Source organism: Coptis chinensis, chromosome 6 (genome assembly GCF_015680905.1).
Source record: "Coptis chinensis isolate HL-2020 chromosome 6, ASM1568090v1, whole genome shotgun sequence".
Taxonomy (NCBI): Eukaryota; Viridiplantae; Streptophyta; class Magnoliopsida; order Ranunculales; family Ranunculaceae; genus Coptis; species Coptis chinensis.
Window position 1 is genome coordinate 72,235,197 of NC_141461.1, and position 17,305 is coordinate 72,252,501.

Sequence of the window (17,305 nt, forward strand, 5' to 3'; positions counted from 1 at the left end):
CGTTGGTTGATTTGTGTTGACTCTTATTCGGATTCAGCTACTGAAATGGAGAGAGCTGAAGGGTCAAATGCTAGGGGGATGAGTTCAAAAGACATGACAGATGTGTTGTTTTTTTCCATAAAAACGACACTTTCTTAGTGTCAGGTGGTGACCCATTTTTTTTGCAGTCGTATTTTTTTTACGACACTTGACATGTGTCGTTTTTTATTTTTACAAATCTTTTTTTAAAAAGGCTGAATCAGGGCAAAAAAAAAGGTCCATATCCCAAAATCTATTTCATGGCCGAAAGAAGCCCACCCAGTACATGCTAATTGAATACATTCTTCTCTAGTGGCCCAAAATCCCTTTTGAAGCCCAACTTACTACTACACACAGGATCAAAGAAGATGAACAATCCCTAAAACATAAACAAAATTAAGATGATCACAACCACAGCTTACCAGTCAACAACCTAAAGGTTGTCTTGAGCCATCTGACCAAAATTGAACCAAAATGCTTTTTAGTACCAAAATCCAAACCCAACGGAAGTCTATTATATAACAAGTAAAGCAGTCAAAATGTCACTAACAAGTAAAGCAGATAAAGGAAACGATCACTTCAACCGTAAAACATCACATCTTTGAAAAAAATAGAGAAGGATGATAACTCCATTATGAGAGCCCCCCAACCAATAAGATCAGCATGCTTCAAGATAATTGGTATCGCAATGCTCCCAACTGCTGAAAATCCAGTTAAGAACTTGGTAGCATCTTCCCAGCTGTTGCATAGGTTTTAAAAGCAAAATAGAACAAGTCAACCATTTTATGAAGCACAGGCTTACTTGAACGTGTAAACACAAAATGGCAAAGAGTACTTGATTTTTAACAGAAGGCTAACCTGCTCTCACTTTCAGAAAATATAGAGTTATCAGAACCCATAAAGAACATCAAAGGCATGGGAAGTAATACATACATGATAACTGCATGAAGATAGAGAAGTCCACCATTATTTCAGCAATTTAATACGATTACTGATTTACTTATGACCTTCAATGGCATCCCACAATTTCTGAAAAGATATTACATCAATTACTAGTCTACAGTCATGATTTTGTAACTCTTTCTACAATCTAGAACTGGTACAAGCAATTAAATGGTATCACAAAATGAAGCAGATTTTCACTCATATAACGTCCATGCTAGATAGAGGTACATTACCTGTTAACATTGGCAACCAATTATTGTAAAGGGCACATGCCTACAACACCACACATAGAATTGATTAGGTAATGGTAATGGTAATGGTAATGGCACCACAATGTTTAACTAGAGAGATTGTTGTTTACCAAAATTTGTAACACGATTCCAGCAGAGACCAAAATTGCCAATAATGCAAGTCTCCTAGTATGCAAGCAGACAATCAAATAACGAGGCACGTCTGTCATAAGCTTCAAGCTTCACTGGTTTTACCACATAGAAAGAATATCTAGTGACACAAGAAATAGTTTATTACAATTACGATGATATTTTCTTTCACACAAATTAATTCGGTGGAATTCAGACAACTTTTCTGTTGAATTCCGCGATATCGGTATATTAGAAGAAGTTGATTCGGAAACTTAATAGAAATAAACAATTGTACTAGCTGGAATTATATAGATCAAAGTTAATAATAATAAATTAAAAGCGTGAACCTAGACGATTCATGAAGCCTAAACCATTCTTAATACCATATGAGGGGAAACATCACAAGTTATATTCTCCAAAGAAACAACCTAGGACAGCAAGTTCAGGATTACAATATTGGTTTTCCACCTCAAGACCCCAATTCAAACGATGAAAAAAAAAACCCTAATGGAACAGATCACCAGCCTCAAACCTATGAACCCACTCATGTATTGGAGGAGAAAATGGCTAACCCCTTCCCCACTAAGAATAAAGATGCCTCGACAGTCACCTTAGGACCACTACACTACTAAGGTTGATCTTAATTCTTCTTATATAGATATAGTAATATAGATGATCAAATTAATACGAAATCTGGTTAAAAAAACAAAGGCCCCCAAGTTTAGCCAAGAGACTTTACATGCTGCTACAAGGTAACAATCATCCTTCATATTTCTTTAGTCACACTAAATCGATAATAGATTCAAAGACAAATACACTTTGAAGGAAGAAAAAAATGAAACAAAAGAATAAATACCAAAAACAGAAAAGAGATGATACAACAAACCTGCTGTTTTACAGGTGATGAGAAAAAACTTTCAAGAATCAAGACAACGCTCTCCTGCTGCAGTCTATATACAAAATAGTTTGTATGTTTTCAGTATCTCCTGGAAGTAGATCTTAAACAAATGATGCTTTAGGGCCACTAACAGGCTCCTCAGTTGATTCAGAGATTGCTGCAATATGATGTAGAGGAATATCAATTTCAATTTAAGTAACTATTAAAAGTGAAAACTGAGTATGGTATATATGGAAGACAAGATCGAGGTTCTTTTTAGTCATAAACTTTTTATTTCTCTTGTTATAAGTAAAAAATCAATCCATAGATTGCTGTTTATACGTAGTTTGTGTCTTTAGAACATACGCTAAGCATCAGTAACCTTAAGAAAGATGTTTGTGGTAAACATTGCATGTGTGTGGGAGAGAGGGGTGACTGTGGTGTCTATATTGAGACTCAATAGACTTGATAGTGATATGGGTCGGAAATGGAGGTATTTGATCCTAGAATGGACAATTTAGTTCCAATTGCAAGCCAAGGGAAAACCATCCAACAGAAGAAACTGTAGAATCTATTGCATATTTAAATCATCTAAAGTAGCAAATAGGACAACATGACTATATACATGTAACTTGGCAAGTTCATGGCAGTAAACAGCTGGTAATATATCCGGTCGAGTACTCAAAGCTTGCCCAAGCTATCAAACCAAAGAAAGTATATATTACCGAGACGAATCGAAGAATAACCTAACTATTCAACAAATTAAACACAAGTAGGCATAACGTTCATAGTTGAAGACCCAGAAAGCAAACAAAGATACTACACCAAAAAGTGTAAAACTGTTATAAATGGCCAAATAGTGTACTTGTCATTCCTAATAAATTATATATATAAATAACTAAAACCTTCTAAATGGGTAGCAGCAACGTTTAGTGAAGATCGAGGTAATTCAATTGTAAGTCAGGGAAGAGCCCTCTTTGACAACCTTTCCTCCTTTCCCTGGATCCCTACTGTCTAGCATACTTGTTGTGCTTATCCACACGATAAGGAAACATTATAATTGTACATATGTACCCCAATTAATAAGTTTTAAGTACTCTTTCTTTCACTCATTTTCCCAAAAAGGAACATTGATAAAAATTACACAAAAAAGCACGGGTGTGGCGGCGACATGCCGACCTGTGCTTAAGTTTGTTTGCAAGGGGCGAACCTGGCTTAAAACATAATATGCAGCAAATTATTGTTTGGAAGAAATTATTGTTTGGAACATTTTCGAATATTGAGAGAAGAAAATATACAAGCATTAAGATTTACCAATAAAAAATTAATAGGAATAAACAGGACTAACAAACAATATAACACAATGAGTTTCCAGAAAATAAGAGATTAAGAACTTACTGGGTTCAAACTGAATTTGTCAGAGGGAGAGGAACCTAATATTTCTGCATACCTGAACAACCTGTCAGTGATATCAGATTGACAATTCTGAGAGCGATTAATGAATAAATATTCATAATGAGAGTTTCCTATTGAATGAAGTATAAAAATAAATCACATTCGACCAATCCCTTGACGTCCATGTTGAACTAAGCTTTCTTATATAATCTGTGCCTTATCATATAAAAGAATTTAGAATTCGACAAACCTTATCAATCACAATGCAAAAGGTTAAGATAAAATAATGCAGAGCCATTAATTTCACCTGACAGAAAAATGCTTGATCCTCCAGTGGTGATGCTTGGAGCCTTATCAATCCAAAGCTTTAAAAATGGTTCAATCATGTTTCTAATATAGGTCACTTTGTTGCCAACAATGTAGTTGGGTTGTAACAAAGTCCCACGTACATCATTTTCCTGTGTATCCAAGAGACATGTAATTTTTAAACGATATATCTAAACAATAACTAAATGTATATAATTCATGATTTCAACACCATGCCACCAATGTTAATAGCATTTAGAAACAGAAGTAAATTTAGATAAATGAACTAATATAAAGGGATAACAATATCAATGAGCACAGGTAAACACCAAACAAGAAATGGTGGGCATCAAATCCATACACCAGGAAATGTTGTATGAAGCTAAGCAGGAACTTTACCTTAGAACCAAACTTATGTGCATTCGGAGCATCCAGTGCTGGTGGGACAAGGACAGCGTGTGATGACACTCACTCCTTTTGTGTGTTTAGATGGTATATGAATGATGTAGATAGATGATGTAGATGTATGATGGTCGTTGAACAAATAGAAGCGTATCAAAACCTAATTATCCTTCAATAAGTAAAGGATGAGTAGGGTATCGTTCCACTTTTAAGTGTATGTTTATATGAAGAACAGGACTGGAAAGGGGGTTTGAGGGATTAAAAACTAATATTGTCGAGATTTAGATTCTAATGCTAAACTAAACTAAATTAACTAAACTATTGGGAATTTATAAGAGAGGGAATTCAAGATATTAGAATCCACCAATACTTTTAATCTATGACCTTCTGCTTTATGGTTGTTCTTACAAGTAGACTACAATTAGTCAATCGAGCAAGTGCCGATGCCCTTTTGGACGAAACATCGTTAACAATTAACTCTACTTAAGGTTGTTCTTATGTTTATGCTATTAATATATATCTTCTTTCCTTTTATGTAAGCTCGGGCAGCCATTCAATGTATTACCAAGAACAACATCAAGGAGTACTTCCTAATAGGACGGCCATTCAATGAATCACCACTTAAGGCAAACACAAAGAATACTTCCCCTAGGCAGCCACTCCCTGAGCTACCCCTTCTAAGGCAACACAAAGAATACTTCCCTAACTCTAAAGAACTATACTACTAGAAGAAAAGTAAAGAACACTAGCATGATATTAATATTACAAAACATAAACCCTATTCTATACTTCCATCCCCCTGTGGGCAATGGAACTAATAACTAAAAACATAAAGAACTAACCCGGATTGAAGAACACCATGAACCGGAAGAATCATTAAACCTTAAGCATCGGCTTCATCTCCTCCCTCAAGGAGAAGATTAGCCTTCCATAAAGAAGGAAGAACATGAAGAACGAGAAGAAAGAAGAGTCAAGAACATAAGACTAGAAAGACTAATTTATTAAGACTCATTAGTTAAAACCAATCTTTTATTATTAATCTCTCTCTCACTTTCTCAAGTTCGAGACAAGATTATAAGTGAATTGGCAATTTACATGAGGCGCTTAGGTCCTCTATTTATAGGGGTTACAATGAGCTCTAGAAGCATTCCAAACCGTCATTTGTTTCCTAATACAAATAGACTTCTTTCAGAGTCCAACTTCGTCTTCAAAACTGAGAAGGAATTGGCTACAGTGTCGATTCATGCGTCTGGACGTACTATTCATGCGCCCCAGACTTAATCAATGTGTCTGGACGCTCGATCCATGCGTCCCAGACGCGTATGCCTATTTTGTCTCTTCTGCTTTATCCTTTTATCCTCTTTTGCGGGCTTTGGTCCAAGCAACGAATCCTTTGGCCTTGGGCTTCCAAATAGGCTTTAAAATAGGTCCAAGTCACATCTTTAATAGGTTCAATTCCTTGGCCTTCTCTATGATTGTCCACGGGCTTCCCATGTGATCCTTAATGCTCCGAATTGCTCAATTTTACCCCTTTTTCTCTAATATTCTACAAAACTCTCTTTTTCACCTGTAGATCTTAAAGTATAACTTACAAACATTATTAGTCCACTAAGATGGCTAAACAAGAGGCATAATCGAGGGTTAAATTGCACTTTTGAGCACTTATCACAACTCCCAACTAAATTTTTTGCTAGTCTCTTAGCAAATAAGATAAAATAGATAAGTGATCAAAATCACATCCTAATAACAAAAATAAAATTCTAACTTACTTTCGCAGGCATCGCGATTGCATTTGCCATATGCAACAAGGCTTTAAACCTTTAAGTTCCCCAAAAAGGACGAGTTATAGTCTCGTGAGGGTTTTCAGGTGATATACCCACAAAATCAATCAATAGCATGTTCAAGAATGATAGTATTTTTCAAAGAGAGAAATTCCTTACCCACTTAATTAGTGCTTACTCCAACAGACGGTATCCATTGCGAACTACATTGCTGCAAAGACTCATAGATTATGATGGGAGATAGTAAAAATTGACAAAATTCTCAATCAAGGCTTATGTCTATACTTAGTCAATCTCTTATACTCTCCTATCCAAGAAACGGAATCCCTAGTTTACCTTTAGACAGATAATCTCGACTTTCAATCCTCACCGGTCATACTCTCAACAAAGAATCTCTCAGAAGATGGTCTACTATTTTACCTCATGTATGTGGGGAAAAGAATAATTCATACGAACATCCCACATACTACCTTGAAAAACAGACTTCTGAATGAAAGTAGTCTCATGGAAAGAATGTCAATCACATATGAAGTGTCGGGTCCTTCACTTTAGCATCCTCTCACCTATTCTAGACTTCGTACCATATTGTAGTGATAAGTCATGGGTTGTAACTTGGCTTGGGTATTGGTTTATGAAGGAAAGGTAAAAAGGATTCTAAGGTTGTTTCTGAAAACACTAAGGGTTTTGCTTATTTCTTTGGAAGATTTCTTCAAATTCTGTATTGCAGAGAAAATTCTTCCTTTCTCTTAGCTTTTCCATCCATTCTGTTCAACTTTTTTTTTTATTATTATTATTTTTTTTTTTTTTTTAAAGCTCAGTGGTATATCCTTGATTAGTATTGGATATGCTTGTTTTCCACTAGCTTCTTTCACATTGAATAGAATGATGGACTTCATTGTATCTCTCTGATATTTCCTTGTAATCTTCCTTTTGTGGTATTTCTTCCTCTTTGTGCCCCTCGTATTCTCAGAAATATATGGGTATGGCTGATAAAGATTTTGGCTATACTCCTTATTTGGAGTTGGGTGACGGGTAAAGGGTTTTATGAAAGAAAATGGCTTATTGTAAGGCTCAAAAGGGTTTAACATGATGGTCCTACTAGGTGGGATAAAGGCTGAATGGGTTCACTACTTGACTTATCAGTATGATACTCTGTTTCAAATAGACTACAAGACCTAATGGCTATCTCCCCAGTTGATGTCACTTTGTGATTAACCAAATCAACGAATAATGAGACTATATTACAACGACATAAAGAACTGAAAGATGTTGAGTCACTAAGACTCGGATTTTTCGTAAGAACTCTCCAAAGAATGGGTATAAAGCTCAAGTCTTATGGGCTAAGTCTAAAAATTCTACTTCCAGTTTACTAGGGGTTTAAATCTCTCTTCTAGCAAAAGTACACAAAACCCCACCAAAAGTACTTATGGTGGTGCCTTGATAAAGAATTCTATCAATAAGAATTATGTCCGAGCATAATAAATAGTCTAAGCGGTAATGAAATCAATAATATCAACTATCTATCAAACTCAACACTAAGTAGTATAGAATATATCTCAGACTCATCATTAAAATTCATTTTTCTCATGCTACTGATATAGAAACCAAAAATATTTTTTTTTTTTTAAAACTAATTTTCGAAATTCATTTCTCAAGTACACCCTCCCCCTACTTATGCATGCATTGATCTCAATGTGTAAAGAAGTAAATGAAATGGATGAGAAAAAGGTAGGATATTACCATTGATGCCGAATATCAGAATTAGTTCAAGAAACAAATTTTTAGGTCTTTTTACGTCAGATCCCCAAGACATAATGTGAGTCTTTTATAGTCAGATCCTCAAGACTAGTATTCCCACCTCACTACTGATCTCTCAACAACATGCTTACTTCCTGTAGACTCGGTCTACTAGAGATATGAGACTTTGACTCCGGCGCTTGCAACTCCTCTCAGTAAAGGATAAAGTTATGAAAATCTAAGGCCCGGCTATCGGTGGCACTTATACTAATGAGATCCTAAGGAGTCAAGCTTACGACGCTTGGCTTCCTCATGCAAAAACTTAAACTAGACAGAGTAACAGTTCAAAGAAGACATAGAATGTAATCTTTAAGGTGTGTAGGTAACTTACCCCAATTTTTCCGCTTCAACAAATAAATTCGATAAACCGGATCCTTGAGAAAAATGGCCTCCACGCCTCCAAAGAGGGTAACTCCGGAAAAGGCTTGGTCGATGAGCATTGACTTTGAAACGAGTCCTTCTCTTTATGTCTTCTACTTCAATAGCTCCAAAAGGTGTGACATGTCTTACTATAAACGGTCCCGGCCCATCTAGATCTCGAATTTTCCAGGAAAAATTTCTAGATGAGAGTTGTAGACCGTAACCTTACGTCGGTGTTCAAATTCTCTTCGAATTCTTCCTCGTCATGTAATGCTTTAGTCTTATCCTTGTAAATCCTCGACTTATCATAAGCATCACTTCTCAATTCCTCTAATTCACTCGATCCAAGCTTCCTCCTTTCTCCCCGGCTTGATCTAGTTTGAAATTCATCTTTTTCACTGCCCAATAGGCTTTATGTTCTAACTCAACAGGTAGATGACACGCTTTTCTATATACCAAGCGATAGGGCGACATCCCTATGGGTGTTTTGAATGTTGTTCTGTATGCCCATAGTGCATCTTGGAGTCTAAGAGACCAGTCTTTCCTAGATAGATTTACTGTCTTTTCCAGAATACTCTTGATTTCCCTATTTGAAACTTCTGCTTGACCATTAGTCTGAGGATGATATGGTAAAGCTAGCTTGTGAATTACTCCATACTTTGCCATAAGATTCCCAAATACATGGTTACAGAAGTGAGAACCGTTATCACTGATGATGGCTCTCGGTGTTCCAAATCTTGGTAGAATGTTCTTTTTCAGAAAGTCCACGATGACTTTATGATCGGCGGTAGAATGTAGGTGTAACCAAAAGAAGGCGGAAATGGTTCCATGAAGTTTATACCCCATACATTAAAGATTTCTGAGATAAGGATTGGTTGTTGAGGCCACTTGAACCTTTTTGAGGTCTTGCCCAAAAATTGGCATCTCGAACATGCTTTGCAATAAAGATTTGCATCTTTGAAAAGGGTAGGCCAATAGAATCCAGCTTGTAATACCTTGTCTCGGCATGACGCTATGGCCAAAGTGTCCTCCGCAAGGCTGATCATGACAGAATGATAGAATGGATTCATGTTCCAATTCTGGGATGCATCTTCGAATAATTTGATCCGAACACTTCTTGAATAAGTATGGATTATCCCAAAAATAATATCTGGCCTTTGAGTATAATAAATCTTTTTCTTGCTTGCTCCAATGTGATGGTACCTTGTCGGGTCACAAGATAATTTGCAATGTGGTCGTATTCCATGGCACTTCGATATCTTGAACAACTGCTCATTAGGAAAAGTCTCACGATTTGTAAATTATCTTCAGTATTCTCCACTAGCAATCTAGAAAGGTGATCAAAGAATCGACATTCTCTGTTCCTTTCTTATCAATGTATCTCTAAATCAAATTCTTGTAAAAGTAGTATCCATCGGATCAACCTAGGCTCGGCATCCTGCTTAGCGAGTAAATGACGCAAGGCAGCATGGTCAGTATAGACAATCACCTTTGAACCTATCAGATATTGTCGAATTTGTCAAGAGAATAGACGACGGCTAAGAGTTCCTTCTCAGTGGTAGAATAATTAATCTGAGCTCCATTTAGAGTCTTGCTAGCATAGTAGATTGCATACGACACTTTCTTGTCTCTTTGTCCTAGAACGGCTCCTATAGCATAATCAGATGCATCACACATGATTTCAAATGGTCGGCTCCAATCGGGCATACGAATGATTGGTGCTTTGAAGTGAGTGCTTCCTTTAACTTCATAAAAGCTTCAACACATGATGTATCAAAATCAAAGACAATATCTTTCCCTAACAGTAGCGACAAATGGGTCTTGCAATTCTCTGGCGAAATCCTTGATAAATCGACGGTAGAATCCCGCGTGACCTAGGAAGGCACGAATATCTTTGACAGTTCTCGATTTGGGTAGATCCTTTATAATATCAATCTTCACTCGATCTACTAGAATTCCTTCCTTTGAAACTTGGTGACCTAGCACTATCCCTTCCTTTACCATGAAGTGACACTTTTCCCAGTTCAGAACTAAGTTGGTATCGCAACAACGTTTAAGGACTAAGGAAAGATGGTGTAGGAAATCCTCAAAAGATGATCCAAAAACTGAAAAATCGTCAATAAAAACTTCCATGTGGCCGGTGCATTGCATAGACCAAAAGGCATACGACGGTAGGCAAATGTTCCGAACAGACATGTGAATGTGGTCTTCTCTTGGTCCTCAGGGTGAATATGGATTTGAAAATATCCTGAGTAACCATCAAGAAAGCAGTAGTAAGCTTGTCTAGCTAATCTTTCTAACATCTGATCGATGAATGGCAATGGAAAATGGTCTTTCCTTGATGCGCTATTCACTTCACATGTCGATGCAAACTCTCCATCCAAATGAATCTCGGTTGGAATCAACTCATTGTTCTCGTTCTCGATCACTGTGATTCCGGGCTTCTTTTGCACAACTTGAACTGGACTAACCCATTGACTATCAGAAATAGGGTAGATAATGCCGGCGTCAAGGAGTTTGACGACCTCTTCTCTAACTACTTCCTTCATTTTTCGGATTAAGCCTCTTCTATGGTTGTTTAGAAGTCTTGGAATCCTCTTCCAGATGACTCTTATGTTGAACTATCATAGGGCAGATCCCCTTGATATCATCAATTATCTAACCTATAGCTGACTTGTGTTTTTTTAAAAGTGCTACTAACCTGGATTCTCGCTCCGCAGTCAAATCTGATGCAATGACTACTGGGTAGGTTCCCAAATCTCCCAAGAAAACATACTTAAGTGTAGACGGTAACGTTTTCAATTCTAACTTAGGCGGCTCCTTCTTAAGCTCTTTAGGTGGTCCATCAGGCATAGGCGATTCAGACTTTTCTTTGAACTTGCTGTCATCCATGACAGGTGATGAATCCAAAATCGCATTAATTGCCTCAACACTAAGTTTCTCACAATCTGAGTCTGTCAGAGCTTTCAATAACTCGTCAGCAGGATATGAATGAGTCAGATAATCCTGTGCTAACGCTTCAATCATGCATACCTCGTTCACAGCACACACCTCCTGTGGTTGCTGTAACATATGGAAAACATTGGTCTCGACTTTCATATTACCAAAGGATAACGTCATATTACCGTTTTGACAGTTGATGAGTGCATTTGTAGTAGCCAAGAATGGTCTGCCTAGAATGATTAGTATCTGCCTACCAGATGTATGTTCTGTGTTGAGTACTATGAAATCAACCGGATAATAGAAATCTTCGATCTTGACTATGACGTCTTTAATTAGTCCTCTAGGTATCTTCACTAATCTATCTGCCAACTGTAAAGTAACATTAGTCGGTTTTAGATCCTTCAAGCCCAACTTCTCGTAGATGAAATATGGTAGAAGATTCACACTGGCACCAAAATCTAATAAAGCTTGTTCCTCCAAAGAATCTCCAATTCTACATGTAACAGTTGGACTTCCAGGATCTTTCAGTTTCAAAACCGATAGATTTTGTAGGTACGATGAACATCGTTGAGCGATAAAAGCTTCTTTCGGAATGTTGGTCTTCTTCTTCACTAGATCTTTTAGGAACTTGGCATACGAGGGAACTTACTTGATGGCAGTCAGAAATGGGATATTACCTTAGGCTCCGCAAAATCTTTTCCTGGTTCATAGACAATCTTGTTATCAACTTTCTTGCGACCTCGAGTCTTGTGAAATTAACTTGGGCATTCCACTGAGTAATCTCCAGGTTATCCACCTGCAAGACACCTCTTCCTTTCGGATTTGGCTCCGGCTGGCTTGGTAATGCTCCTTTTGATCTCTCTGTCAAGGCGGCAGCGATTTGCCCTATCTGGCGTTGAATGACACTAAAGTTATTCTCTAACTTTTGGGTTCTTGGATTTGTCTGTTTCAGCTCATTGACAATGGTGGTGATAGCATCTTCCAGATGTGGGGTAACTGCCTTGCTCGACTGAGGCGTAGGGGCAATATATCCACTCATAAGATCTGGTACTAACTCTCTGTTTGTGTTGGCTTGGTATTGCTGGTTCTTGTATGACTGTTGATTTCTGTATGGTTGCTGGCGGTTTTGAAACTGATACTAGTTATTCTAGAGGAAAATTCCTCTGATTTGTATTTTGTGGCTTCCAATAATTCTGTCCCTGATTGAACTGGTTATTTCTTCCTAAAGAGTTGATACTACATGCTTCTGCATTAGTATCTAGATAATATGAACACTCTTCAGTGGTGTGGCCTTCATCAGAACATAGCTCACAAATTGCATAACAAGGCTTGGATGGCTGAGATTTAGCTTGGAAATTGTTTGCTTTTGGAGGATTCATGGAGAACTGATAAAACTTCTTGTTAAGATTTTCAAGTCCTGTTGATAGGCTTGCCATAATTGATAGCATCACTTGATTTGGGTCTTCTTGAATTTGGTTGCCAAATTGCTTCGGCACCCCCTCCACTCTAGCTACGTCCTCGTTGCTAGTACTCCATTGTTAAGTGTCTTCAGCTAAATTCTCGAGAAAGTTGTAGGCTTTCTCTCCATCCAATGATGTAAACTTACCTTGATGCATTGACTGTATCATCTGCTTGTTCATAGTAGAAAGTCCTCGAAAGAAAAAATAAGCTAGTGTGCTCTTATCATAACCATGATGTGGACATGAGACTAGTAGATTATTGAATTTCTCCCATCTTTGATGATATTCTTCAGTCACCTTCCCTTTGAAATTGCTGATGGCTTGCTGCATGGCATCTGTCTTCTGTGGTGGGTAAACTTTGTTCTCAACTTCTCCCAGTTGTTGATTGAATTGACCAGCTGTGCAGTTAACCATTTGGATGCTTTACCTTCGAGTGAGAGTGGGAAAAGAATTAACTTGATACTCTCATCCCTGATATTCGTGTTCTTGAAAGTTCTGAGGACTGATAGAAATTTGTTCATGTGAACATAAAAATTTGAACATTATTCGAACCATTAAACTTTGGAAGCATAGAGATTACTGATGCTCTAAGTTCAAACTGATTAGCTTCTGTCTCTGGAAAAACAATACTGCTGGGTGGGTCTCCAATGATTGGTGAATAGAAATCACTCAGCTTCTTTCTCTGTTGTGCTTGCATGGGTAGGATAGCTTCAGGATTATTTAGGTTCATAACACCTCCATCATTGCTTGCGGCCATTGTTTCAATCTCGTCTAGTTTTCTTTTGAGTCGGTTGTTAAACCTTGTCCACTGTTGTGTTTTTACCGGACGATGATATGGACGACGGGGCATACACTAGAAAATGCTATGCGAAAATGATGAAAATCTATCCTACAATGCTTGAATAATATGCAACTATTCTAAATTATACTAAAATGTAAAACTACTTTCCTTCAACTGGGTTGGGCTTTGCAGCTAGTATCTCACCCGTTGTCTAAAGCTGTCTCTTCTAGGGTTATGGTGAATCGCTTGGATTGCTTAAGTACCACGGCCCACAGACGATAGTCCGTTTGTCAAGATTCAGACAAGAAACACTAAAATTTGATATTTTGCTGTGTTGGCTTACAACTTCAATTGTTGAAAAGATCCTAAATGCAATTATACTAGAAAGCAATAAAACTAAACTATGATGCAACTATACTAAGAATGAAATAAAAAGAATGAAGATTCGACTAACCTGGATGGTAGATCTTGTCTTCGAGATGTCCTTCAAGCTTCTCTCTTTCTTAAAAGGATGGATGATGCGGCTAAAAATTACCTCAAGATCCAAACTTCTAATCTTGAAAGAAAATGTTAAACATAAACAACTTAAAACGGCAACGGCGCCATTTGACACTCACTCCTTTTGTGTGTTTAGATGGTATATGAATGATGTAGATAGATGATGTAGATGTATGATGGTCGTTGAACAAATAGAAGCGTATCAAAACCTAATTATCCCTCAATAAGTAAATGATGAGTAAGGTATCGTTCCACTTTTAAGTGTATGTTTATATGAAGGATAGGACTGGAAAGGGGGTTTGAGGGATTAAAAACTAATATTGTAGAGATTTAAATTCTAATGCTAAACTAAACTACATTAACTAAACTATTGGGAATTTATAAGAGAGGGAATTCAAGAGATTAGAATCCACCAATACTTTTAATCTATGACCTTCTGCTTCATGGTTGTTCTTACAAGTAGACTACAATTAGGCAATCGAGCAAGTGTCGATGCCCTCTTGGACGAAACATCGTTAACAATTAACTCTACTTAAGGTTGTTCCTATGTTTATGCTATTAATATTTTCTTTCCTTTTATGTAAGCTCGGGCAGCCATTCAATGTATTACCAAGAGCAACATCAAGGAGTACTTCCTAATAGGACGGCCATTCAATGAATCACCACTTAAGGCAAACACAAAGAATACTTCCCCTAGGCAGCCACTCCCTGAGCTACCCCTTCTAAGGCAACACAAAGAATACTTCCCTAACTCTAAAGAACTATACTACTAGAAGAAAAGTAAAGAACACTAGCATGATATTAATATTGCAAAACATAAATCCTATTCTATACTTCCATCCCCTGGTGTGGGCAATGGAACTAATAACTAAAAACATAAAGAACTAACCTGATTGAAGAACACCATGAACCAGAAGAATCATTAAACCTTAAGCACTGGCTTCATCTCCTCCCTTGAAGGAGAAGATTAGTCTGCCATAAAGAAGGAAGAACATGAAGAACGAGAAGAAGAAGAGTCGAAGAACATAAGACTAGAAAGACTAATTTATTAAGACTCAGCTAGTTAAAACCGATCTTTTATTATTAATCTCTCTCTCTGCCTCAAGTTCTGGAGACAAGATTATAAGTGAATTGGCAATTTACATGAGGCACTTAGGTCCTCTATTTATAGGGGTTACAATGAGCTCTAGAAGCATTCCAAACCGTCATTTGTTTCCTAATACAAATGGACTTCTTTCAGAGTCCAACTTCGTCTTCAAAACTGAGAAGGAATTGGCTATAGTGTCGATTCATGCGTCCCAGACTTAATCAATGCGTCTGGATGCTCGATCCATGCGTCCCAGACGCGTAAGCCTATTTTGTCTCTTCTGCTCTATCCTTTTATCCTCTTTTGCGGGCTTTGGTCCAAGCAACGAATCCTTTAGCCTTGGGCTTCCAAATAGGCTTTAAAATAGGTCCAAGTCACATCTTTAATAGCTTCAATTCCTTGGCCATCTCCATGATTGTCCACGGGCTTCCTATGTGATCCTTAATGCTCCGAATTGCTCAATTTTACCCCTTTTTCTCTAATATTCTACAAAACTCTCTTTTTCACCTGTAGATCTTAAAACATAACTTACAAACATTATTAGTCCACTAAGATGGCTAAACAAAAGGCATAATCGAGGGTTAAATTGCACTTTTTAAGAACTTATCATTTGACTTGGCGATAAGCATTCTGTTCGTAACTATGTCGATACCCGTCAGCACTTGACACGTGTCGTTTGGTTTAAATACATAGTGCCCATAGAATACCCGCCTTCATATGAAAAGAAATGATTTGTATCACAAGTCCCATAAGGTCATCTACTGCCTTTAACTGCCTTTCTAAAGCTACCAAATACAGGGGGAGTGATCCTCATCAACTCCCACATTACTGAGGCAATTTATCAAAAAATACTCCAACTTTACAAAGAAATACAAATGTCTTCTGTTGATGGATCGAGTATGATACAGATAATTAGCACTGTTAAAATCAACAGATTACAAGTTACCAAACACAAAACTTTCATTTTAATTTTTTATAATATTCCCCAAATCTCCTCTGTCAGGATACCAAACAAAAAAAATCCCACCGCTAAACATCATCATTAGCATTACAACATTACACAACGTGATTGCCTAACAAATAATCCTCAGCAATGTCAACAAGCACAATGTTGAATTTGGTCATTTTTAATTTCTAAACTTTTAATTATGCATCTAGGTTTCATTACCAAACACAAAACCAGCTGACAAATCAATGAAACACTAATTTCGAATCTGATTACAATACTAATATGTTTAACTAATTTCGAATTTGATTACATGTTTGAAGATTATATGAATTAATCATTGACGGATTAAAAATTGTCAAAATCTAACCTAATCGTTTAACCATAACAATTGAAATCAAATAATTGAAATTACCTGAACAGATTGTAGATTTGATGTGATTGAGATTGTAGATTGTAGATTTGATGAAAAGAGCGATTTGAGGATTGATCAAATATTATGAAGAGAAATTGAGGATTTTGAGAGTGATTTGGGTGCGAGATTTTTCTTATTTTTGTGCAAGAGAAGAAACAATTTTTTTTTTTGATGATTTTTTTTCTATGGGTTGTGATTCGACGTTTACGGGAGTTCAACTATGCATGTTGGCGTGCTCACAAAAGGACAAAAAAGAGCATCGGTAGTCTTGTATTTTCTTTTTAAATATGGTGTGGTGAGTGCTAATTCAATAGTATATTGGTCCAACACTATATTTGAATTAAGAAATTATATTCTTCTTCTTTTTTCCACATCCGTTGTAAAACAAATTCTGCAAGGTCATGGTATTATGTACTGGATTTCTACTCATCATATGGTTTACACTTTCCTAGGGATGATGGTTAGCATGTAAACAACGTTTATGTGTCTTCTTTCATTGGTCTTTACTGTATGTAAGTAGTTGGTAGATGGTACCGTGATGATTTATTACCTTTGTATGATGTGTTTTCTAAGCTCCATATGAATACTGTTATTGTGAATATGGTTCAGGTTCGGATAGATAACATTCAAGTTACAAGGTTGTTGATATGGGAAAAATGGGTGGCTCTTATGAGGTTGTTTGTTCATTTCCAATTATCTTATATTATTGAAGCCTTTTTTCTTTGTTACATGTACACGTACCTTTTATTACTCAATTCTTTGTTGCCTCTTCAATAGTATCAAACTTGCTTCTATGCAGTAAAAGTCGACCAGTCAAGTTATAGTGCCGAAGACGTCCAATTTACTATTGTCGGGCATTCTTTCAGGTATTTCTTATACTTTCCAGTTTCATCTTATAAACGAGATCAGAGATGAGCAATAGATTAACACTC

General features: G+C 36.9%; 1 protein-coding gene across 5 annotated transcripts; it reads right to left on the reverse strand.

Annotated features, from left to right (window-relative positions):
• Positions 1 to 496: 496 nt before the first annotated feature.
• Positions 497 to 4,224, reverse strand: LOC147494323 (vacuolar protein sorting-associated protein 55 homolog). Of its 5 annotated transcripts, none has more exons than XM_086568766.1 (7): positions 3,905 to 4,224; positions 3,601 to 3,652; positions 2,212 to 2,380; positions 1,325 to 1,464; positions 1,197 to 1,236; positions 877 to 958; positions 497 to 757 (listed from the first exon to the last, which is right to left on the reverse strand). In XM_086568766.1, the coding sequence occupies exons 4-7, from the start codon at positions 1,421 to 1,423 to the stop codon at positions 598 to 600; spliced, it is 381 nt and encodes a 126-aa protein (XP_086424892.1). In that variant the 5' UTR covers positions 1,424 to 1,464; positions 2,212 to 2,380; positions 3,601 to 3,652; positions 3,905 to 4,224; the 3' UTR covers positions 497 to 597. The 5 variants fall into 5 exon arrangements, with proteins under 5 accessions (XP_086424892.1, XP_086424891.1, XP_086424893.1 ...); XM_086568765.1 differs by having other exon boundaries at positions 3,601 to 3,661; XM_086568767.1 differs by lacking the exon at positions 3,905 to 4,224 and adding an exon at positions 3,848 to 3,891 and having other exon boundaries at positions 3,601 to 3,661.
• Between the last annotated feature and the right edge of the window lie 13,081 nt (positions 4,225 to 17,305).